This window comes from Heterodontus francisci, chromosome 6 (assembly GCF_036365525.1).
Source record: "Heterodontus francisci isolate sHetFra1 chromosome 6, sHetFra1.hap1, whole genome shotgun sequence".
Taxonomy (NCBI): Eukaryota; Metazoa; Chordata; class Chondrichthyes; order Heterodontiformes; family Heterodontidae; genus Heterodontus; species Heterodontus francisci.
The window spans coordinates 24,503,619-24,529,813 of record NC_090376.1 but is presented as its reverse complement, the minus strand read 5'-3'; the positions used below and the strand labels follow the sequence as shown (position 1 = coordinate 24,529,813).

General features: G+C 42.4%; 1 protein-coding gene across 5 annotated transcripts in view; it reads left to right on the top strand.

Annotated features, from left to right (window-relative positions):
- Window positions 1-26,195, top strand: part of LOC137371185 (von Willebrand factor A domain-containing protein 3B-like) — a 293,943-nt gene that overhangs the window by 33,910 nt on the left and 233,838 nt on the right. For 3 of the 5 annotated variants that reach the window (XM_068033286.1, XM_068033288.1, XM_068033289.1), the window contains exons 5-10: window positions 3,085-3,244; window positions 3,994-4,163; window positions 8,946-9,070; window positions 15,439-15,555; window positions 21,041-21,240; window positions 25,997-26,151. In XM_068033286.1, the coding sequence (XP_067889387.1) occupies window positions 3,085-3,244; window positions 3,994-4,163; window positions 8,946-9,070; window positions 15,439-15,555; window positions 21,041-21,240; window positions 25,997-26,151 (927 nt within the window). The remainder of the gene's footprint in view (window positions 1-3,084; window positions 3,245-3,993; window positions 4,164-8,945; window positions 9,071-15,438; window positions 15,556-21,040; window positions 21,241-25,996; window positions 26,152-26,195) is intronic. The other 2 variants (XM_068033287.1, XM_068033290.1) reach the window with 1 other exon arrangement.

Genomic DNA, 26,195 nt, shown 5'->3' with positions numbered 1-26,195 from the left:
GTCCCAGCTACCAAATAAATCTACAAAACCCTGACCTGCAACTTTAAAGGAGAAATTGACCTCCAAGAAGATTCAACTGGTTACCATGAACCCCAAAACCCTACCTCACTTCAATCCCCTTGCCCCTTTATCTCCCTATCTGTCTTGTGTCCCTGTGTGTGTCCGTGTGTGGGTGCCATTGCAACTATTTCGGGTGTGAATATTTGCTCAGTAAATAGTTAATCTTCTGTTTTAAACCTACAAGAAAACCTGTCACTGTCTGTTCATTTGACAAAAAAAAACACAAAGATGATTAAAACCCTAGTAGCAAAAGCACTTGAGGTGGTCAGTTGGGAGTTGAACAGTGAGAACCACCCACACCCTTCACCACTTGGCTGTAACATTATATAAAACACAGGTTTGGCCCCAGCTGGAGATTGTGTCCAGTTCTGGGCACCATAGTTTAGGAAGGCCCTGAAGGCTTTTGAGAGGGTACAAAAGAGATTTACTGGAATGGTTCCAGGGATGAGGGATTACAGTTACAGGTATAGACCAGAGAAGCTGGAATTGTTCTCCTTAGAGCAGAGGCTACGTGGAGATTTGATGGATGTGTTTAAAATCATGAAAGGTTTAGATGGAGTAATTAAAGAGAAACTTTGCAATGGCTGAAGGGTCAATAACCAGAGGGCACAGATCTAAGGTGATTGGCAAAAGAACCAGAAGCAACATGAGGAACAGCTATTTACACAGCAAGTGGTTAGGATTTGACATGCATTCCTTGATAGTGTGGTTGCTACAGATTCAATAGTCACTTTCAAGAGGGAATTGGGTAAATATTTGAAGGAGAAAAATTACAGAGATATGGGGAGAGAGCAGAGGAGTGGGACTAACTGAATTATTTTACAAAAGAGCCAGCACAGACTCGATGGACCGAATGCCTTCCTTCTGTGCTGTATTATTCTATGATTCTCTAACAATTGCTGTCAAGTAGAAAGTAACAACCTTGGTTAAGGCAGCATCAACACAAACTTTAACACCCGATCATGTTTCAACATGGGTTAATCACACTGAGTACAGTACCCTCTGTGTATCAATTGTGTTGGAATATTTACAGTGCACCTCTGTTTTGTTGTTTGCCTTTATTTTAGGATATTTTTGTCTTAATATAATGTTTGTTACATATTCATTTAATTTTGTTGATGCCTATTTGTTGTTAGTATGATATGTTTTCTCCATCATGCGTTTTTGTTTATTATAGTGGAACGATGAGTCATTTGCATTCATGTTATTAAACAGCAGAAGAGCAGTGGCATTGCAGGTGCATTGAATTGTAAAGTAATGTATTAGGCTGCGTTCTCTATAATTAACAGAAAAAAGAATGCAAGATTTGCATTGATATTGTTCCTTATGACATCTTAGAAACATTCCAAAGTATTTTACATACAATAAATTACTTTGAAATACCTGACTGTTAAGTTGACAAAAATGTTACTTTACATGGAGCAAGATCCCACACACAGCAAAGGAGTTGAATTGCCCAGTTAATTTGTTTGAGGCAGGGATATTGGCCAGGCACTGGGAAGTGAATGTCTTCTTTGTATAGTGCCATGGAATCTTTTATATCCATCTGAATCGGCAGATGAGGCCTCAGTTTAAGATCTCATCCGAAGGAAGCCCCCAAGAATGTGGCACTCCCTTGGTACTGGCCTGAATTGTGTGCTCAAGTCCTGGAGCAGGCCTAACCCCCAAGCTCCTCACTGAGTTGTGAGTGTGCTACCAAATAAGAGAGTTAACTGAATGACATTCTTGGTGTGTTGCATTGTATGCTTCTGGCTTCATTTTTCTGTATTTATGAATTTCTGCTTGTTTTTCCTGAGTTGAGGGTGACTGATTTTTTTTTACTGGCAATTGACCTAATACATTGCTTTGCGATTCAGTGGATGTGTCGTTCCACTGCTCTTCTGCACCCTACAGGACAGTTTAGTAACGTTATGAATTTTGTTGCTCTTCACATCTTGTCCTGTCACTAATCCTTGTTACAGACTGGTGAACTTTATTTGAAAGGAAATGCAGCGATAATTTTAAAAGGAAGCAGAACAAATTACTGAAAGAAACAACAAAAGGTAGAACTGGATGAGCTGTTGTACATACAGAGCAAATGATGCAGAAACATTCAGAATATTTTTTCTAAGTATAGTCATCCCGTGTTTGAAACTGCTGCTTAAAGATGGTTAGTGCTACAAATACTAAAAATATAGAAGTGGCACTTCAACACAACACCATCTGCAGCTGAGGAACATCCAAACCTATGAGCCCTGATTTTAACTGTGGGTGGGTGAGAGGTCTCCACAACGATGCCAATGTGATGTCTGGGCCGCTTTAACTCTTGGGCTTCATTACCATGTTAGGACTGACTCTTGCCCTAATCCAGTAGAATCACTAGGTGACTGTTGAGTGGCAGTGAGATTTCACACTGGGGACCCAAAGGAACAGTTCCCAGCATTATGGTGAGCGTTGAGGGGGTAGTGGGTGGAGGGGTGGGTGGGGTTCGGAGGGGCTCACAGTTAGATTTAAAAACATTTCCTCGTGGAGCCAAGCAGAGCACTTCTGCTCCTCCTGACCCACAAGGAAGCCAGACAAAAAATTAGTTTTGCTAATTTATCTGGGCCTCTTCTGGCCTGCTGGCTGCCAGGTTTCACTAGTAACGCTGACACCAAAATTAAAATGGCGTCGAGTCCGAACTGAGTCATAGGATCTGATTTCACATATTTATGAGGTGCTTGCCTGCCTGTGGCGAGCACTTATGATGCCTTTTGAAATCCAGGAGTTAAAATGATCCTGGGCAATTGCGTGGCATGAACGTGGAGGTAATGCTAATCACTCGTTTCCCACATTCTTATCGCGTCAGGAGGTTAAAATTGGCTCTATAGTAACTGAGTTGTTTATGGTTATATTCAGGTAATGAATGAATGGAAGTACAAAGGGAAAGAGGGTTCATAGTTGAGGCACATGGAACATATTTCAACCCTTGTACATGTCTAACCATAATGTTAATTCAGTGCTCGAATGATTAATCTATGTTCTCTTGCTGCTAATGATCTGCAGGGCAGCTGAAGAAATGGTTATGTGGCAGGACAAAGCTGTTCCCGTTACTGCACAGACGATAGACTCAGCAATTGATTGGATAAGGAATCTTCACCATATGCCAGCTACTAGCAAGACTAGTTCAGTGGAGGCTGTGTTACAAGCAACGAGTGATAATACTGTGAGTCTTGGTTCATTTGGGGGGTATATTTACATTCAAAATTATATTAGTAGCAATACCAAAAGGTAATTTATGAAATGTCTTCCAGCATAAGTGGATGTTAACTGAAATTCAACAATTTCATTTAAGTGTTGGAAAACATCGATCTTACCACATATTTGCACTGTAAAAGAACAAAAAAGAGATTGTTTTAGATTTGGACATTTATTTCTGCTACCAGTGATGCCAGTGTAAGTTAATGAAATGCATGACCACAGCTCCTTTTCAATTTTAACTCTATATTTATGATTCAGAAAAATGCATGGAAAAGTTATACAGCCCACATGTTGTTCTACATACAGTGGAGCAGGTATTATGAATCACTGCGCTCGGCACATGGCTTTGCACATTGGGAGCCCATATGGGAATTTAGGGATAAGGTCAGCGGGCCCAAATTTTCATAATTTTCTTCATTAATTTTCTGATATGCATTCCTGTTATGTGATGTGCTGAGCCTACATAATTGGGGTAATTGTAACCAGATAAGCATATTTATCAGTTAAAGTTAGTAAATAGTTATAAGAATGCATAATGGAACAGTGAAATAACTATTTCTCTTGGGTGAGAAGTATTTTCTCATAATTAATGTGGGACAGTGTCACAAGTGAATTGTGAAGGTGACTTTCCTTTGCTCCTAGACTAAATTGGTTATTCTGCTGTTTCCCTGTATTTATTGAGAAGAAGAATCTCATGCAGTATTTCTTCTGCAGATTGAAGCAGTTTACCTTTTTGCTGCTGGTGATGGTCCTGAGGAGATGAGAGAACTTTTGCGTCGGAAGCTGGCAAAGAGCCCATGCCCAGTCCACACAGTATCGTTCAACGCTAAGGAGGAAGCAACAATTCGGTTTCTGAAAGAATTAGCTGATTTTACTGCAGGAAGGTACAACAGTAAACAGCATTTGAAACAGTGGATAAATCCTACTTGACACTTCCTGGCTTTATTATGCATTAATGGAAGCCTCGTTGCTGATATTTTTCTCATGTTAAATGTCAAATACTGATAATTTGGGTGTGAAATAACATTAAATGTTTGGTAGCAGAATATGCAGCTCCAGAATTCAGTTTTTGATGCATTCAATGTCCTGCCATAAATAATGTCTCATCAGTAATGGTGAATTGATACTCCATCCTAATTCATTCATGCCCAGGGGTTTCCAGAGTTACAGGTTAAACTGTAGAACGAACTGCAGAATCCTTTCTTATTTCTTCCCATTTTTCCTTTATTGGTGCTCTAAGTCCTTGTTCTTTTGGCATGGTGGGGCATTCTGGGTTATGCTCTTTTCCAAGATCATCGTAAGTGTAGCTCTGTAATTTGTAGATGGAGGAGTGAGCCAACAGTGTTCTCCAAGGTTATCTTTCAATTACCTCAATCACAACTGGTCAAGTTCTCCTAAATAAAGCAGGCCTGTCCAAGTATTAGGAATCCTTGGGCATGAACTTTGGCTTTCTAATTTTGAAATGAGAGGCCTTGATGAAGGGCCAAGGCCCATAGTACATTCCAACACCAGACAGTTAATCACTCAGCTGAATGTGTTGCCAACTGATGTAAAATAGCTATCATTTAACTAGTACCACGAAATTTAAAAAAAATTGCTAGTACATTTTTAAATTAAATCCAATTTGAATATGACTTAAGCAACAAATCACATTTTCACTTAAGTTGAGTGATATGACATTATCTACTTAAAGCCTGGTATATCTGATGTGCAGTCTGCCTATTTTGCTTTCAGCCTGGAGTTTAGGAACTATTAACTTGTACACAAACACATTTTATGATCATTTAAAAATGTTACTTGTGTCATGTTGCTGAGTGTTCCTTTTCGTTTTATTCAGCAGATGAAAAATTGTACTTTTTGTAGTCAGGAAAAAGCCGTAGACACCAATGGTTAACCCGTTGAACATTCATGCTACCCTTTTGAAAATATTTCAGCCTATTTGAACATTTTGAATCCATTCTCATTGTTAAAAGCTATCTCCAACCTAACACAAGTCAGGTTATTCCACACTTCCAAATTATAACTTTCGGACATTTCATTTTGTTAATTAAGAAGTAATCTTTTGGTCTCTCTTGTTCTTTCATCAAGGTGAGTATGTCAGCAGAAGGGAGATGGAAAACTTGTTTGTTTTCAACATTTAGCTGAAATGAGTTCATAATTTTGCCACAATAGTGCACAGAATAATTTCAGCCCCTTGGTGTCACCACCAGCCAATCCCAGGTAAAACTCTTCACTATCACAGCAGTAAGTCTTCAACTTACCAGCAGAAGATTTCCTATTGTACCTGTAGCCACATAGCTATTGTGCCAAATTATAAGCAGGGATCAAAATGCAACATTGTCTCACCGATTTTCCAGATACGAAATGGGTGTAACAGTAACCAGTGTAGCAGGGCTGAGGTCTGGCTCCGAACTGCATTGTTACTGTTAAATGGGTAACTTATTTTGTGGAGGCCCTGGCAGCCACTGAAATGAATAAAGGCCTCATTGGGGTCATGCGCCCATTTCTGATTAGGCTTTTTTCAGGAGCTTGAGCTGCCAACCAATGGTCCTTTTAAGGAGTTCGCATCAAAAACACTCCAAAATCTTCCTTTCTCAGGACTCCTAAGGAGAAGGCATGCTCCTCCAGGCTCCACAAAACCACTGTGGGCTGCTTACTTCTCGACCACCTCTCTCCCCTCCTACGCTTGCCTGTGGAAATTGGCACCAGCTGAAATTAGAGAACATATGAGCAGGAGTAGGCCATTCAACCCTCAAGTCTGTTTCCCACCATTCAATTAGATCACGGCTGATCAGTACATAAACTCCATTTACCTGCCTTTGCGCCAGATCCTCTGATACCTAAATCCAACAAAAATTTATTGGTTGAAAATTTCAGTTGACTACAACCATTTGGGGGAAGAGAGTTCCAGATATCCACTACCCTTTGCATGAAAAAGTGCTTACTGATTTCAAATTGGTTAGGCTCTGATCAGGCACTGACGAAGCACTTGATTGTTGATGTGTGCTGCCGGAATCATGCCCTGTTGAGTGGGAACGAATTTTGTCCCATTTTGTGCTGTGAACTCGACTCGCAGAAAACAGACTGTCATGAATTCAGTTTGGCCTGGAATCAGCTCACATCTCAGGTTCTTTCCCTAGTTCTATTAATTCTTGTTCTTTCCTGTACTGTAGGTTTTCATGCTCCTTAAAGATTTTTTCTGTTCTGTTTGTGCCTCTTTTACTTCCCTTTTCCAGGTTTTGTTATGTATGATCCTAATCCCTAGTCTTCTGAGAATCAGATCACATGTTCCGAGATTGTACGATGAATTAAGAATCTTGGGCTTCCATCTCTACAGTTCAGGAGGATATCCACATCGACCTGGTGGTCTTCTAATTTTATCATGAGCAAATTAAAACAATTTGTAAAGCAATTTTTAACTCACCAATTTCTCCATTCCCCTTCTCTCCTGAAGCTTTCTTGTGAAAGTTAACTGAAATTAGGAACATACAAGCATAGGAACAGGTATAGGTCATTCAGCCCCTCAAGCTTGTATTCCACTTTCAGGAAGGGATAGATCTACATATTATGCTCTGGAATCTCATCCAAGTGACCATTATTCAAATATGAGCCTTGATGGTGATTGTTGACAAACAATTTGACTGCAGAAAACAGCAAAGCCTTTTCCTGACAAACCCCAGCTTATACACACTTCCAGTTTCGGAATCACTGACTGATGATTAAGACTGGGAGCAATTCTGTTCCTCTACTTTACTGAGGAGTGCCGAGCTAATGCCCTACTAGCCCTCCCACTTCTTCCCGGAGATCAGTTAATTTAGCACAGACTAGGAAATGAACCTGTATGGCTTAGCCACTACTTGGAAAATTTGACTGAACCATCAGCAGACTTATTGGCAATACATTGAGTTGCATACAAGGAAACTGAGGGAAGTGAGGGTGGAAATCGCAGAGGCTGTGGTCATAATCTTTCAGTCTTCCTTAGTCTCAGGGGTGGTGCCAGAGGACTGGAGAATTGCAAACATTACACCCTTGTTCAAAAGAGAGTGTAAAGATAAGCCCAGCAACTTTGGTGGTGGGAAAACGTCTAGAAAAAATAATTCGGGACAGAATCAATAGTCACATGGACAAATACGAGTTAATTAAGGAAAGCCAGCATGAATTTCTTAAGGGAGAATCATGTTTAACTAATTTGCTGGTGTTTTTTGAGGAGGTAACAGAGAGGGTTGATGAGGGCAATGCTGTTGAAGGCATTTGATACAGTGCCTCACAACAGACTTGTGAGCAAACTTGGAGCTCATGGAATAAAAGGGACGGTAGCAACATGGATACAAAGTTGGCTGAGTGACAGGAAGCAAAAAATAGTGGTTAATGGATGTTTTTCAGGCTGGAGGAAAATTTGTAGTGGAGTTCCCCAAGGATCAGTGTTGGGACCCTTATTTTTTCCTGATATATATATATATCAATGACCTAGACATTGGTGTACAGGGCACAATTTCAAAGTTTGCAGATGATATGAAGCTTGGAAGCATTGTGAACTGTGAGGAGGATAGTGTAGAACTTCAAAAGGACATAGAAAAGTTGGTGAATGGGCAGACAGGTGGCAGATGAAGTTCAATGCAGAGAAATGTGAAGTGATTCATTTTGGTAGGAAGAACATGGAGAGACAATATAAAATAAAGTGTACAATTCTAAAGGGGGTGCAGGAGCAGAAGGACCCAGGTGTATATGTGCATAAGCCATTGAAGGTGGCAGGACACGTTGAGAGAGCGGTGAATAAAACATACAGTATCCTGGACTTTATTAATAGGGGAATAGAGTACAAGAGAAAGAAAGCTATGTTGAACTTGTATAAGACACTAGTTCGGCCTCAGCTGAAGTATTGCGTCCAATTCTGGGCACCGCACTTGAGGAAAGACGTGAGGGCATTGGAGAGAGTACAGAAAAGATTCATGAGAGTGGTTCCAGGGATGAGGAATTTCAGTTATGAAGATAGATTGGAGGAGTTAGGACTGTTTTCCTTGGAGAAGAGAAGGCTTAGAGGTGATTTGATAGAGGTATTCAAAATTGTGAGGGGTCTGGACAGAGTAGATAGAGAGAAACTGTTCCCACTCTTGAAAGGATTGAGAATGAGAGGGCACAGATTTAAAGTAGTTGGTAAGAGAAGCAAAAGTGACATAAGGAAAAACTTTTTCACGCAGTGAGTGGTTAAGGTCTGGAATGCGCTGCCTGAGAACGTGGTGGAGGCAGGTTCAACTGAAGCATTCAAAAGGGAATTAGACAGTTATATGAAAAGGAAGAATGTGCAGGGTTACGGGGAGAAGGCAGGGGAATAGAACTGAGAGAGTTGCTCTTTCAGTGAGCCATTACGAACATGGTGGGCTGAATGGCCTCCTTCTGCACTGTAACAGTTCTGTGATTCTGTGTGAAATGGGAAGAGCATCCCCTAATCACATTTGCTAGTATTTGACTGAGAAGGTCTTCAAGTGAGCTTGGGATTGTTTAACTCATTAAATCACACTTTATGTGACCCTATTAATGGTTTATTGCTTGGTTAACTAAATGTGAAAACCATATAGATGAGAAGATGTTCAGATGCTTAACATTGTGGTTCTAGTGTCAGTCTTTGTTGTACTTTTGTTAATATGCACGTATCCATAACCTGGCAGATTTCATGCATTTGCTCCAATGAATGAATGTGAAGAAGGTGAAACACTTTCCCCCAATGATTTGAAGGGCACAGATACCCAGGTTCCAAAGATCCAGAGGAAACTTATTGGAGGTGTGCCACCAGGTCAGTACATATGGAGGCTGTAATGATATCATAGGGATTGAACATCAACTGTAAGTATATTTCACAAATGTTCGTGAAAAGATTGGCATAGGTATAAAGTGGGGAACCCGATTTGCACTCAATTGATTATTTTTACTTGGCAAAAGAAGACAATATATCCAATAATAAAAGCAAAATACTGCGGATGCTGGAAATCTGAAACAAAAACAAGAAATGCTGGAATCACTCAGCAGGTCTGGCAGCATCTGTGGAAAGAGAAGCAGAGTTAACGTTTTGGGTCAGTGGCCCTTCTTCGGAACTGACAAATATTAGAAAAGTCACAGATTATAAGCAAGTGAGGTGGGGGTGGGGCAAGAGATAACAAAGGAGAAGGTGCAGATTGGACCAGGCCACATAACTGACCAAAAGGTCACGGAGCAAAGGCAAACAATATGTTAATGGTGTGTTGAAAGACAAAGCATTAGTACAGATTAGGTGTAAATACACTGAATATTGAACAGCAGCAAGTGCAAACCTGAAAAAAAACCTGAAAAAAACAGTGGGTAAGCAAACTGAACAAACTAAGATGAAATGAAATAAATGCAAAAAAAGATTGTAAAAAATGTAAAAAAGAATGTAAAAAAAAAGGAAGAAAAAATAACTAAAAATGAAAGTAAAATTGGGGGCTGTCATGCTCTGAAATTATTGAACTCAATGATCAGTCCGGCAGGCTGTAGTGTGCCTAATCGGTAAATGAGATGCTGTTCCTCGAGCTTGCGTTGATGTTCACTGGAACACTGCAGCAATCCCAGGACAGAGATGTGAGCATGAGAGCAGGGGGGAGTGTTGAAATGGCAAGCAACTGGAAGCTCAGGGTCCTGCTTGCGGACTGAGCGGAGATGTTCTGCAAAGCGGTCACCCAGTCTGCGCTTGGTCTCCCCAATGTACAGGATACATCCAATGTTGCTGTAATATCTAAATGTGATACTTTACACGATTGGGGACTAAATTCAATTGTGATTAACCTGTGCCCATTGATTGCAATGCGGGTAGAACACCTATGATTTCAACATCCAGCCAGTGCTAACCACACTGCTGATTGGCAGGGCTTCTTCGCAGCAGACCAATATTGTGAGTGGCTAGCACTATTAAAGTTAGCCGACACTGCTTAAAGTTAGTCTTCACCTCTTAAAGGGGAGGTGCATTGTGGCTGGAGCAGGTGTTGACAGTTGTGCAAGTCAAATCCAATCCGGCCAATTACTGCTTCATCAGTCTATTCTCAATCATCAGCAAAGTGATGGAAGGTGTTAGCGGCAATGCTGCCAAGTGGCACTTACTCATTCAATAACTTTCTCACCAATGCTCAATTTGGGTTTCACCAGGATCACCTGGCTCCAGAACTCTTTACAGCCTTGGTCCAAAGATGGACAGAAGAGCTGAATTCCAGAGGTGAGGTGAGAGCAACTACCCTTGACATTAAGGCAGTATTTGACTGAGTGTGACATCATCAAGCCCTAGTAAAATTGAAGTCAATGGGAATCGTGGGAAAGCTATCCACTGGTTGGAGTCATACTTAACACAAAGGAAGATGGTGTGGTTGTTAGAGACCAATCATCTCAGCTGGAGGACATCTCTGCAGGAGTCCCTCAGGGTAGTCTCCTAGGCTCCACAATCTTCAGCTACTTCATCGATGTTTGTCCTTCCATCATAAGGTCAGAAGTGGGGATGTTCACTGACAGTGCACATTGTTCAGTTCCAGTCGCAACTCCTCAGATAATGAAGCAGTCCATGCCAGCATGCAGCAAGACCTGGACTAACCAGGCTGACAATTGACAAGTAACATTTGCGCCACACAAGTGCCAGGCAAAGATCACCTGAGCTGTGATTCATTTTATGTTTCTACAAAGCATTGATGTCCCTGACATTCTCTTGAGGCTAAATCAAGATCTCCATAATGATCCAGGAATACAGGTCCAACTGAAGAACCAGAAATCTGCGAGGTTCTACACCAGATTAGGACTAAAGCAAAGATGTGTCCTGGCTCCAACGCTGCACTGACAATTGGAATCGAAGTTGGGAAGGGGCACTGACCTGATCTGGATTGGAATTACTCTTGGTTAATTTGGCCACATCCTAGCAATATCGATCCAGTGGAACTCTTGGATGCTTGGAATGAAGCCATACACGACAGTCATGGACAGTCAATGCAATGGATCACTGCTGTCAAAGTGCAATTACTAGCTTTCTTGTGTGTTGAAGCTTTGTAGATGGTCACAGAGCACCATATAGCATAGAGGAAGCCTATATACATTGTTTAATTAATTTCTGCAGGGCTTTGGCCCTGGTATCTCATGGAGCCCTCTTTGAAAATCTGGAAGCTGTGGGAGAATTTTTTTTTATTCTTTCAAGGGATGTACGTGGCCCTGGCAGGCAGCATTTATTGCCCATCCCTAATTTCCCTTGAGAAAGTGGTTGTGAGCTGCCTTCTTGAACTGCTGCAGTCCATCTGGTACATGTATACCCACAGTGCTGTTAGGGAGGGAATTCCCAGATTTTGATCCAGCGATAGTCGAGGAACGGCGATATAGTTCCAAGTCTGGATGGTGTGTGACTTGGGGAACTTGCTGGTGGTGGTGTTACCATGCGTTTGCAGTCTTTGTCCTTCTAAGGGGAAGAAGTTGCGGGTTTGGGAGCTGCTGTCAAAGGAGTGATGAGTTGCTGCAGTGCATCTTGTATATGGTACACACTGCTGCCACTGTGCGTCGATGATGGAGAAATTGCATGCTAAAGGTGGTGGATGGGGTGATGGTCAAGCGGGCTGCTTTGTCCTGGATGGTATCAAGCTTCCTGAGTGTTGTTGGAGCCACACTCATCCAGGCAAGTGGAGAGTATTCCATCACACTCCTGACTTGTGCCTTGTAGATGGTGGACAGGCTTTGGGAGTCAGGAGGTGGGTTCTCTCTCTTCTCTTCACTTTGGCCTCCTTGTCTCGAGAGACAATGGGTAAGCGCCTGGAGGTGGTCAGTGGTTTGTGAAGCAGCACCTGGAGTGGCTATAAAGTCCAATTCTAGAGTGACAGGCTCTTCCACAGGTGCTGCAGATAAAATTGGTTGTCAGGGCTGCTACACAGTTGGCTCTCCCCTTGCGTTTCTGTCTTTTTTCCTGCCAACTGCTAAGTCTCTTCGACTTGCCACACTTTAGCCCCGCCTTTATGGCTGTCCGCCAGCTCTGGCGATCACTGGCAACTGACTCCCATGACTTGTGATCAATGTCACAGGACTTCATATCGCGTTTGCAGACGTCTTTAAAGCGGAGACATGGACAGCCGGTGGGTCTGATACCAGTGATGAGCTCGCCATACAATGTGTCCTTGGGGATCCTGCCATCTTCCATGCGGCTCACATGGCCAAGCCATCTCAAGCGCTGCTGGCTCAGTAGGGTGTACATGCTGGGGATGTTGGCCGCCTCGAGGACTTCTGTGTTGGAGATACGGTCCTGCCACCTGATGCCAAGGATTCTCCGGAGGCAGCGAAGATGGAATTAATTGAGACGTCGCTCTTGGCTGACATACGTTGTCCAGGCCTCGCTGCCATAGAGCAAGGTACTGAGGACACAGGCTTGGTACACTTGGACTTTTGTGTTCCGTTGCAGAGCGCCATTTTCCCACACTCTCTTGGCCAATCTGGACATAGCAGTGGAAACTTTTCCCATGTGCTTGTTGATTTCTGCATCTAGAGACAGGTTACTGGTGATAGTTGAGCCTAGGTAGGTGAACTCTTGAACCACTTCCAGAGCGTGGTCGCCGATATTGATGGATGGAGCATTTCTGACGTCCTGTCCCATGATGTTCGTTTTCTTGAGGCTGATGGTTAGGCCAAATTCATTGCCAGCAGCTGCATTCCTGTTGATGAGTCTCTGCAGACACTCTTCAGTGTGGGGTGTTAATGCAGCATCATCAGCAAAGAGGAGTTCCCTGATGAGGACTTTCCGTACTTTGGTCTTCGCTCTTAGACGGGCAAGGTTGAACAACCTGCCATCTTACTTGCTCTTGTAGCCACAGTATTTATGTGGCTGCTCCTGTTCAATTTCTGGTCAATGATAACCCCCAGGGTGTTGTGTTAGGACCAGGTGAGAAAGGGATCTAGGGTTCCCTCTCAGTCTTCACCTGGTCTTACCATAACAGGGTTTTATTTTTAAACAGACAGTGTTTTTAGCTCCCCCTTGGTGAATCCTTGTTCACTGCTTTCCAATTATAAGGCAAAGAAACCAGCAACAACAGGTTTTCTTAGGTTTAAAGAAGAAAGGTTGAAATTTTATTAAACTTAAAATTAAACTCTAATTCAGTTAGCGTCTACGGATACACGACGCACCCACGCTAGCATGGATACGTAATACACACATGCAGATAGAGACAGAAAAGAGCAGAAGAAAAATAAAGTGGAAAAGTTTGAGGCAATATCTGAAGGGGGTTTTCGTTACATTTTTTGGAGCTCATTGTAGAGTCCTTGATTGTAGGTAAATCTTGCTTTTCGTTGGGGCCCAGTATTATTCTTAAACCTTGTTCGCTGTAGGAGACTTTTCTCTCTTGGGGTTCAGTGGATTTGAAGTTCTGTGAGAAAAAGATGGGAGCAGACAGACAGGAGAGTTCTTCTTCAGTCCAGGAGCATACTGCAGTCTCTGAGTTCAAACTGTTTGTACAATTCAGAAAAAACAGGTTGCCAAACAGGCTAGCCATGTGAACAGCTGGTCTGATCAAGTCTGTTTGTCAATTCGGCCATCCCAGCAGTCATCCTGAAATTTGAGCTCCCTCACCTTCAATGCCTGGTGCTCAAAGTCCATTGTGGTTTAAATTGGATAAGGGAAGTAACCCCTTTGTCTTCACAAGCACTGTCTGTTAATATGCAAATGTCTTTCCAGCCAAGGGCCTGGTGTATTTTTTAAACAAGTTCTTTCTTCACTTCAGCAACAATTTTCAAATCAATGTTCATTTGACAAAATTAATATGCCTCATTCTTGGCAGGTGGGGGGTCTGCATGATAATGTGGGATTCAGCGATGGTAATGCTATTGAATGTCAAGGGGAGATGGTTAGATTCTCTCATTGGAGATCATCATTGCCTGGCACTTGTGAGGCGCGCATGTTACTTGCCACTTAGTAGCCTAAGCCTGAGTGTTGTCCAAATCTTGCTGCATATGGACACGGACTTTTTCAGTATCTGAGGAGTTGCGAATGGTACTGAACATTGTACAATCATCAGCGAACATCCTTACTTCTGACCTTATGATGGAGGGAAGGTCATTGATGAAGCAGCTATGCTATATCGCCATATTTAGGATTTTATCTGGGATATGTATTCCAGCACCAAGATTCATGTAAGGAGTAAATTTCTGACTCATTCTTGAAAGAAGTGTTAGGTATGTTTGTATATTGTCTACCATCCTATTCAATGTCTCCAACAACAATGTGCATTTGTAAAGTGCCATTAATGTAGATAATGTTTCAAGGTGTTTAGAGGAGGTTTATGAAGATGGGAAGAGATGAAGCAAGGTGGAATGGTTTAGTGAGGCAACTTGAAAGGATAGGGCTGAGATGGCTGAAGGTCCTGCTATAGGTGCTGGAGTGGAGGGACGTGGAGAAGTATGAGACGGAGGACTGTTACAGGCTGTGACGTCAACTCTGGAAATGATTGTTGCGGTCATGGAGGGATTTGCAAATGAGGATTTTGAATTTAATACCTTAGGGGATATGAACCAATGGATGTTAGCAAATGTTATTTGGCTATTCTTTGGCATTGATTGAAGCGTGCTTTCTCTTATCCAGATTCCAAGCTATTTTTACTTCTTAATTCTATTCCCAAAATGGCTATACATAAATATTGTTGTTTATCTACTATTGCTTCCTTAGTATGATCTATGGGCTCTTATAGTGATGAACCTGGTACATTACATTCATGTATGTTGCTTCAAAAATTAATGAATATTCACTTTTAGTCCTTTCTTAACCTAAATGCTATAAGTCTGAATAGACAATGTCACATAATGAGAACCACTATGACAAAATTCATTTGAACAGAATATTTGTTTGAGTAGCAGTTAATTCTCCCATATACTTAGTGTTTGGTGACTGACTCCATGTTGGCTTGTTGTAAACTCATCCTAGTGCTAAGCCATGTAGAAAACAAGACTTCAGGTTCAGTTTTTGGTTTGTGCTCAGGTTTACAGCATATCTAATCAGCTAGGTTTCTTGCTTGTTAACATGCAAACAAAAAAAAAGTCCCTTCTGTAAACCTTCCTTAAGCTGTGAGATTGGGCTTAAAGGTCTAATTGATAAATATTGTGATACAAATTAACAAGTGTAACTCGTGTATACTTTCGTGTATACCTTTTCAGGAGCTGGAGTTAGAGAAGATGTGTTCCTCATCTGGAGTGAGATAGAGGAGGCCAGAAACACATTGGCAGAAGTTCACACCCTTTTAAGGCATGCCCCTCAGCCTATGTTTAATTCAGGTATGGCATTTTAATAGTTGCCCCTTGATGCTGCAAATCATAAACATTAGAGCAACTATGTAGTGCTACATATTACCATGTTAGAATTCTGTACAATTGAGCAGCAGGGTCTATTCTAATCATTTCCTGATCTCCACTGGGCTGTCTGGAAGAGGAAAAGTGAAGGAAGATATTTACCCAGTCTGAAAAAGAGAAGCTTGTAAAAAGAAAAATCAGCATTTGAGTAAACCTACGCTCTGTCTACATCCTCTAATGACTGGCTAAAGAGTGGTTGTGGTAGAGGCCAGGGAACAGGTTGTCTTTTGCAGGGTGAGGTTAAAATAAAATCAATATCTGAGGTCTAATGCAACACTGGTTGTCTAGTTAACTGACTGTTTCTTAGTTTGAGTATTTTTACACTCACCAGCAAAAGGCTGCTGGTAATCTCTTTTCATTCTAGTAATCAACATCTTTGGGGTAAATACAGGAAAATGCAAATAGGAATATTTAAACAGTGCAGTTTTAAAACTGAAGAAGAATTTAATTACTACATTCATATTTTCACCGCAGTTGGTACAATGATGTGCTCCATAGAAAAGATAATGCCTCATATAGGGTTAGTAGTAATACAACCATAAAGAATAATCATGGAATCATAGAATGATGTAGCACAGAAGGAATCCATTCGGCCCATCGTGCCTGTGCCGGCTCTTTGAAGGAGCTATCCAATTACTCCCACTTCCCTGCTATTTCCCCAATGGCTGGCAAATTCCTCCCCTTCAAGTATATATCCAATTCCCTTTAGAAAGTTATTATCAAATCTGCATCCAGCACCCTTTCGGGCTGTGCATTCCAGTTCATAACCACTCGCTGTGTAAATTTGTTTTCCTCGCTTCTGGCTCTTTTGCCAATTACCTTAAATGTGTGTTCTCTAGTTACCGAGACTTCTGCCACTGGAAGCAATTTTTCCTTATTTACTGTTGCAAAACCATTCATGATTATGAATGCCTCTATCAAATCTCCTCTTAACTTTGGCACAGTGGCGCAGTGGTTAGCACCGCAGCCTCACAGCTCCAGGGACCCGGGTTCGATTCCGGGCACTGCCTGTGTGGAGTTTGCAAGTTCTCCCTGTGTCTGCGTGGGTTTTCTCCGGGTGCTCCGGTTTCCTCCCACAAGCCAAAAGACTTGCAGATTGATAGGTAAATTGGCCATTATAAATTGTCACTAGTATAGGTAGGTGGTAGGGAAATATAGGGACAGGTGGGGATGTTTGGTGGGAATATGGGATTAGTGTGGGATTAGTATGGATGGGTGGTTGGTGTTCGGCACAGACTCGGTGGGCCGAAGGGCCTGTTTCAGTGCTGTATCTCTAATCTAATCTAAAACTTTCTTTGCTGTGGGGAGAAGAACCCCAGTTTCGCTAGTCTCTCCACATAACTGAAATCTTTCCTCTCTGGTACAATTCTAGTAAATCTCCTACATAGAAACATAGAAAATAGGAGCAGGAATAGGCCATTCGGCCCTTCGAGCTTGCTCCACCATTCATTATGATCATGGCTGATCATCCAACTCAGTAACCTGTTCCCACTTTCTCCCTATATCCTTTGATCCCTTTAGCCCCAAGAGCTATATCTAACTCCTTCTTGAAAACATACAATGTTTTGGCCTCAACTGCTTTCTGTGGTAGCGAATTCCACAGGCTCACCACTCTCTGGGTGAAGAGATTTCGCCTCATCTCAATCCTAAAAGGTTTACCCCGTATCCATAGACTATGACCCCTGGTTCTGGACTCCCCCACCATCGGGAACATCCTTCCTGTATCTACCTGTTAGGTCCTGTTAGAATTTTATAGGTTTCTATGAGATCCCCCCTCACTCTTCTGAACTCCAGCGAATATAATCCTAACCAACTCAGTCTCTCCTCATACGTCAGTCCTGCCATCCCAGGACTTCTGCAACTTCTCTAAGGCCTTGATATCCTTCCAAAAGTGTGGTGCTCAGAGATGGCCACAGTACTCCAGTTGGGGGCGAACCAGTGTTTTATAAAGGTTCAGCATAATTTCCTTGCTTTCGTACTCCATGCCTCTCTAAAAAGCCATGGATCCCATATGCTTATTTAACAGCTTTCTCAGCTTGTCCTGCCACATTCAAAGACTTGTGTATATACACACCCTATGTATATCTGTTTCAGCACCCGTTCTAAAATTGTGCAATTTAGTCAATATTGCCTCTCCTCATTCTTCCTACCAAAATGAATCACTTCACACTTCTCTGCATTACATTTAATCTGACATGGATCTGCTCACTTCACCAGTCTGTCTATGTCCTCTTAGAGTCCATTACTATCCACCTCATTGCTTACTACATTTGTGATTTTTGCGTCATCTGCAAACTTTGAAGTTATGCCATACATGCTCAAATCCAGGTCATTAATATATATTAAAAAGAGCAGTGGTCCCAACAGCAACTCCTGGGAGATACTTCCCTCCAGTCTGTGGAACAACCATTCATCACTACTCTGCTTTCTGTCCCTGAGCCAATTACATACCTACAGAACCATTGCCCCTTTAATCCTTTTGGCTTCATTTTGCTAACAAGTTTATTATGTAGTACTTTATCAAACATCTTTTGAAAGTCCATGTACACAACACCAACCCATTACTTCATCAGGTTATTCAAACACAATTTGCCTTGAACAAATTTGTGCTTACTTTCATTTATTAACCCTTATTTCCCCAAGCTCCAATTAATTTTGTACCGCATTATTTTCTCTAAAGGTTTTCCCACAATGTTAGGCTGACTGGCTTCTATTTGCTGGGTTTGTCTCTCTCCCCTTTTTTGAATAGAGCTGTAATATTTGCAATCCTCCAGTCTTCTGGCACTACTCTCACATCGAAGTAGGATTGAAAGGTTGGGGTCAGAGCCTGTGTAATTTCCACCCTTATTTCCCCCAGCAACCTAGGATGCATCCCAACTGGACTGGGTGACGTTTGTACTTTTGAGTGCTGACAGCCTTTTAAGTACCTTCTTTACTATTTTTATCCTTTCCAATTTATCTACTGTTTCCTTCTTTACTATGACATTGGCAGCATCCTCTTCTTCAGTACAGACAGATGTAAAGCATTAATTTCTGTAATCTCTTCCAGCCCTACAACCCTCTGAGATATCTGCACTCCTCCAATTCTCGTCTCTGGAGCTTCCCCGATTTTAATTACTCCATCAGTGATGGCTGTGCCTTCAGCTGCCTAGACCTTAAGCTCAGGAATGCCATCCCTAAACCTTACTGTCTCTCTACCTCGCTTTCCTCCTTTAAGACGCTCCTTAAAACCTGCCTCTTTGACCAAGCTTTTGGATATCGGTCTTAATAGGTAGCTTGGTGCCAAATTTTGTTTGATAAGGCACCTGTGAAGCACTTTCGACTGCTTTACTACATTAAAGGTGCTATATAAATACAAGTTGTTGTAGTCATAGTCCTACCTCAGCCATGCCCTCTGCCTCCACAAGAAGATCTCCTTTTTGATCCCTAATCAGCCCATCCTTCCTTTAACTACCATTTTACCATTTATATGTTTCTGAAAGACTTTTTGGTTCCATTTTATGTCATCCGATAATCTATTTTCATACAGTCTCTTTTCTCCTGACTTCCTATTTCCGTTCTCTCCTGTATTTTTTTCATCCAGATTGGTTCTCTACTCAATTATGAACTGGACATTTAACGTAAAACTCCTTTTTCTGTTTCATTGTAATATTTAGTCATCCAGGCAGTTCTAGCTTTGGATGCCCTTCTTTTCCCACTTATAGGAATATGTCTAGTCTATAGCCAAACTAGCTCTTCTTTGAAGACCTATCATTCCTCATTTACTGCTTTACCTGCTAATTTTTGATTTCAATTCACCTGGGCCAGGTTCCTTTTCAACTCACTGAAACTAGCCTTCCTGCAGTTGATTATTTCCACATTTGATTTTTCCTTTTCTATAATTAATCCAAACCTAAGGACATTTTGATCACTGTTTCCCAAATGCTCCCACACTGAAATATGCTCCACTTCCCCCTGTTCATTGCCCAGAATTAGATCCAGCACTGTTTCCTTCCTCATTGGGCTGGAAACATACTGATCAAGAAAGTTCTCTTGTACACATTTGAGGAATTCCTCCCCCTCTTTGCCCTTTTACACATTTGAGGAATTCCTCCCCCTCTTTGCCCTTTTATGCTGCTATATTCCCAGTCCAGATTTGGAGACAGTTTCTGGATTTAGCAACCCCACCCCCCCACTCGACATCGGGGGTCGTGGCAGGTGGGTGGAGGGCAGAAAATGCCTCTGGCAGAGGCCCACCATGGGTCTCGATGCCAGGAAGGCCCTGCACCATATTGTTGGAAGTGGTGGGGCCTCAAGGCGGCTCGGCGACGGGAGACAAATCTAAATATTTAAAGAAATGTAAATTAATAAATAAATGTTCTACCCACTCCCACCGTCTTTTCCCCTCCGATATTGGCGCCGGTGGCCAGCAATATAAAGGTCAGCCCAGTGGCATAGTGGTACTATCACTGAACTAGTAGCCCAGAGGCCCAGGCTAATACCCTGGAGGCAGGGGTTCATATCCCACCATGGCAGCTGGTGTGTAAATTCAATTAATTAGCACATTTATTTAATTAATAAAAATCTGGGATTGAAAGCTAGTCTCAGTAATGGTGCCATGAAACTATCATCGATTGTCGTAAAAACTCATCTGGTTCACTAATGTCCTTTAGGGAAGGAAATCTGCTGTCCTTACCTGATCTGGCCTACAGACCCACAGCAATGTGGTTGACTCTTAACTAACCTGCCCAGGGCAATTAAGGATGGGCAACAAATGCTGGCCTTGCCAGCGATGCCCACATCCCATGAAAGAATGAAAAAAAAAGGATAATTGAAGTCCCCCATTATCACTACTGTAACCTTCTTGCATATGTAGTTAGCTCAGAGAGTTGTATTATTACTGAATCCTGAGCCTTTGTTGACGTGTAAACATTTTGCATCTAACTGTAAGGGTGGCTTTTAATTGTTGGTTGTCATGACTGCATTAATAGCAACAAACCGCTCTGTATTCATTGGCAGGCCTACTGTGTAAATTGTAAAATAAAATAGAAAGAACGCTCTTTATCATCTAGAATTCATGGATAAATGAAGCCAGGGTGGAAGTGTAGCTAGTTAAATAAACTCAGAGCCAGATACTGTTAATTGTTTCTGCAGATTAAGGTTGCTATTAACCTACATCTAGATAAAAATCTTTTTCTAGGGTACTCCTAATCCCGAGAATAAGTTTATAAGACCTCATTAGGAACAGGAGTAGGCCATTCGGCCCCTCGAGCCTCTTCTAACATTCAATAAGATTGTGGCTGATCTTCTAATAAGCTATAAAGTCACCAGCAGCTGTTGCGCCTTTTTTGTGGATTGTATATACCTGCTTATGTTATTCAATGATCTGTAACAACCTCGTCCATTTTTGTTCTGCTTCACTTTTACGAAGAACCAGTGACTGTTCATCAGCCAGTGACACAGTCAAACTCAGAGGACTATATAACTTCCAAGAAATGGCTTGAAAGGTATGGATTGAAAGCTCGCAGATTGTCTTGCTACGATGCCCTTGCGGACTGTGCTTTTCGGCATTCTGATGGCGTAGTGGATATAAAAGGGAAGCCAGTGAATGAGTGCATGCAGACAGATGCAGTAAGTGATGTTTCAAACAGTGGTTTAAAAACAGTTAACTGCTTATTAAACTGAAGTAAAAGCTTCCATAAGTTACTGGAAATGCAATTATTAAATCTTTTTGTTCTGTCTTATAATCTTTAATTCAAATTGTTAGGAGTTACACGATCTATTATATCAATTGTTTCGAATAATTGATGATTGTGTTGACATTGCTACAAAATTAATCCAAGGATTTGTTTCAACTCCATCTTAACTAATTTTGACTTCCAAACTACTAAATTGGCCCACTCACAGTATTGCTCAGGAGCTAATTTATGATAAATAGTTAAATAATGAAATTGTAACATAGCATTGTGGTTAAGAAGGTACTTTGTGAAGTACCTTGGCAAGTTTTGGCACAACAAAAATGGAAGTTATTGTTGACCTGTCTCATTTTGATCTATTACATCCAATTTATATTTTCTTCTGTGTGTCTCTGTAACTACTTCAGGCTCCATTCTAGCCTATCAATGGAATGTCAGTTATCAGGACATCTTGGTATCCCTAACTTTGAAATATCAGTCCAATTTCATATCAGTGCATCTCAAAGTAAAACAGAGATGCCTTTTACAGTAATTCAGTAATAATATATAGAACGGATCTGACTCTGCCATTTCCCTTTTCTAACTTCTCCAACTCGGCCTTAGCTTTGTTATCTCCTACTGCCAAATAGCCTGTTGACATTCACTGACTCAGCTTGCACATGAAAATTGGCCAAGGATTGTGTAGAACAATGGTCTGGCATGAGTCATCAACTCCAGTTGAGGGAGAGCAAAAAAAATTCAAGGCTACGGATTTCCTCAACGTTGTTTCCACTCCGACATCGCAACTTAACCAGAAATGAGACAGAGCCCTGTTTATGCGCATAACTGGGGTTTCTGCTGCACTTCCAGTGAAATTACAGAACTAGAGCAGAAACAGCTCCAAAGAAATTACCTGGCTGAAGGAAGCAACTAGCAACTTTATGAGCAAAGTACTGCGGATGCTGGAAATCTGAAATTAAAACAGAAATGACTGGAAATACTCAGCAGGTCGAGCAGCATCGTGAAGAGAGAAGCAGAGTTAATGAGCAGGATTTTCCCGTGGGCTTTGGGACCCGGTGTTGGGACCAAATAGGGGCCCCTAGCCTGTAACGGCCCTGAGCCAGACCAGGGGAGTTGTCGCCCCTGAGGCGACCTCCTAATTGGCCGCCTCCGAGCTCGCCGTCCAATTAAGAGCAGCGGGTGGTCTCTTGATGCTGCTGGCCCAATCACAGGGCCAGCAGCTTGAGAGCCTTGGCAGCCTTACCAAGAGAGAAAGGCGCTGCTGAGGCAGCTAGGAGAACGCGAGGGCGTCCAGTATGGAGGCACCCTTGGTTGGGTGAAAATTAATACATTTTTTCGAGGGGCTGTGAAGGCAGACCTCGCTGATCAGTGGCAGTGTTTGGGGTTGAGGCCTTTGCTGCCGTGGCCCCCTCTTCGGGGGAATGGAGCCTTTGGCTCTGATGGCTGCCTGGATTTTCCCAGGGAGGCTGCCTCCATTAACCTGGAAGCCTCCGAATGCAGCAGGGGGCTTCTCTGCGGCCAGGAAAATGCTGGCAAGCTCACTGGCTCCTGGCCTTAAATGTGCAAATTGGTTGCCTGCCGCCTTGCAGCGAGCAGCTGATCCATATGTCTGCCTGCCCTGCGGTAACATCCAGAGTGGCAGGAATGCATGGTGGGGGGGGCATCCAAACATGACTTCCTGCTATTTTCCTGCCCCCCCCCCCCCCACCACAACCTGAACTCCCACCACCCTGAGACTGGGCAAATTCTGCCCAATGTATCTCCAGCATTTTCTATTTTTTGTTTTATATTAGCTATTTTTTGCCGTCAGTACTAACATCCTTTAGAATTTATTTATGGATTTAGATAGGGAATACCAGTAGCGTTTTAAATTTCTGTTTGATTGTGTGCATTGGAATGATTTTTTACACAATTGCCATTAAGGTAATTCACCAGCAGTGACTAAAATGGAGGTAGCTGGAGTTAAACTGCCCTCTAGTGATTCTAATGTCAGAGTTTCAAGAAAAGGTGAGATACACGACAAGTAAGGATGTCTCCCAAGCACAAATCAACCCTCCTATATATTTGATGAAGGCGTTTTGAAATATGGAATATATATGTGTATATTTATTTTATATATAATAAAAATTGTATTTAAAATGCATTGTAGAAGGTACAGAATGATGTAGCTTTTTTTGCTTCTTGGCAAATCTGCTGTAAAGAGTTTGCTTAAAGAACAAGGGATGCAGTTGAGATCGAGAACTCCTATACAATGAATAGTGGAGGGAATACTGGACTAATATATCAGTGCAAGCATGCAATTTCTTAAAAACAAAATCAGTGTCCCTCATTGGTCCCTGTAAGGTGTCAACAGTTCCAAATTTGTACATGTAGGTTGAACACTTCACCTTTAATATAGGGATCTAAGGATGCATTTCCTCTACAAATTTAGTGTTGATTATAATGCTTCCTGCTTTCCACCAATGTTAAAGGGGTACAGTGTCAATCCAGAGTTAAGACCTGACTTGTCTCTGGAGTGAAGCAGATCGACACGTCCTTCTTCTGCTTCTTTGCACTGTTAGGTTGGGCCTTTAGTCCATATCTAGCCTGCATTTATACAGTGGGGTAAATGCATTGCTCCACGTGGGGGAGCCATACTCAATGGGAGTATTGGAGCTACATTTCTACTCACTTTGGGCTGGATTTTAAATGCCCGCCAAAAAAATGTCGGCCCGCATGCGCCGCCTTCCCGCTCGTTTAAATACGTCAGTCGGCGCGGCTCCCCCAATCATGTGGAGGGGGCGGGCTCTCCGGCGCTGGCAATGGGGTCAGCTGCCTGTGCACAGCCAGCTAATTTAAATATCTATAGGGAACCAACCCTCCCCCACTGTTCAAATCAAAATTCTATCATCCCTTTCCCACCCCCCCAATAACAAAATTAAGCTTCTGCCCTTTCCACCCCCGAAACACTTACCTCTCAAATATGATCTTCCCACCCCGAGCTGAACAAAGTTTACGGGTCACCCCTTCACACTAATTTATTGAGAGATACAGCACTGAAACAGGCCCTTCGGCCCACCGAGTCTGTGCCGACCAAGAACCACCCATTTATACTAACCCTACAGTAATCCCATATTCCCTACCACCTACCTACACTAGGGGCAATTTACAATTGCCAATTTACCTATCAACCTGCAAGTATTTGGCGGTGGGAGGAAACCAGAGCACCCGGAGAAAACCCACGCGGTCACAGGGAGAACTTGAAAACTCCGCACAGGCAGTACCCAGAATCGAACCCGGGTCCCTGGAGCTGTGAGGCTGCGGTGCTAGCCACTGTGCCACTGTGCCGCCCTGATGAACGTTTGACCCCATTATCCCTACCCACCCGGCACTACAAACCTCATGCTCCCCCCTTTCCCCACCACGGCGGCACCTGCTTTCCCCAGACAGGAAAGCGAAGGTGTGGGAGTGCTGGGCGCTGCTATGAAGAATATGTATGATCGCAGGTAATTGTATTTAAACATATGCATTTAATTAAGGCCGGCACAGTGGCGCAGTGGTTAGCACCACAGCCTCACAGCTCCAGGGACCCGGGTTCGATTCTGGGTACTACCTGTGCGGAGTTTGCAAGTTCTCCCTGTGTCTGCGTGGGTTTCCTCCGGGTGCTCCGGTTTCCTCCCACATGCCAAAGACTTGCAGGTTAGTAGGTTAATTGGCCATTATAAATTGCCCCTAGTACAGGTAGGTGGTAGGGAAATATATAGGGACCGTTGGGGATGTTATTGGAATGTGGGATTCGTGTAGGATTAGTATAAATGGGTGGTTGATGGTCGGCACAGTCTCGTTGGGCCGAAGGGCCTGTTTCAGTGCTGTATCTCTAAACTAAACTAAAATTACCATAAGTTAATCCAGGTCCAGTTGCCCAGCGGCAGAGGGCTGCCACGGAGCCTCGCCGCCGCCGGGAAGATCGGGCTCAGCCCACCCATCGCCAGGCTCTGTGGCAGCTGCTGCCACAACGATCTTCCGGCCCTCTCCCCCCGTCACGGAGCCTGACGTTGGAGACTCTGTAAAATCCAGCCCCTTGAGTGTGATGCTTCGCTTGAAACATGTGATTAATGAATTTACCCTTATAACTGTGGCACCAGTATGTAGCAAAATCATTTTGTATTGACTACAGTTATAGTGTAAACACATCCTCACCTTTAGTATTTCTTGTTATGCCTTCTGTGAATTCAGAAATGAAATTGTGTTCATTAGTTTGAAACTTGGTTTAATGTGGGGAATTGGATATCAGAGAGTGTTCACGATATTTAATGCAACTTGGCTAGAATTTTTATTTTCCGTTTGAATTGTTAAAATTACTTCAGTAGCTAGAAATTGTATTTAAATTATTCTATTATTTCCACTGAGCATTGGACTTGCAACTCACAGAAATCATACTTAAAAATGTTAATCTACAATTGAGAACTGATTGGGAAGCTGCAAAAAGGCTTTGACTGTGCTAAAATCTAAAGGATTATTACTTACTGGAGAATTAGCTGGGATCTCACTGATTACTGTGAGCTCAGGTCATTCCTTTACTTAAGTAAAGCACTGAAGCAAATGCCTCTTCTGCTAGTAAAAGAACATCATGTTACTATTGGGATTACGTCTTTTAATTCTATTAAGACTGTATTGATCACAGATTTATTTTAACACTTCCACTTGGACAGGAAACTAGAATAAAACTGGTGAATGCCAAGTACTGTGGCCGCTTTGCACACACTCAGTGGAAAGATGGCTCTGTAATGCACGTCTACATCTCTGCAGAGAAGTGCAAGCAATACCAGCGGAGAATGAAGACTACACTGGACCAGATACAAAGGAGGTAAGTTTGAAATCTATGTCAGTTGTTGGATGAAGGTATAGTAA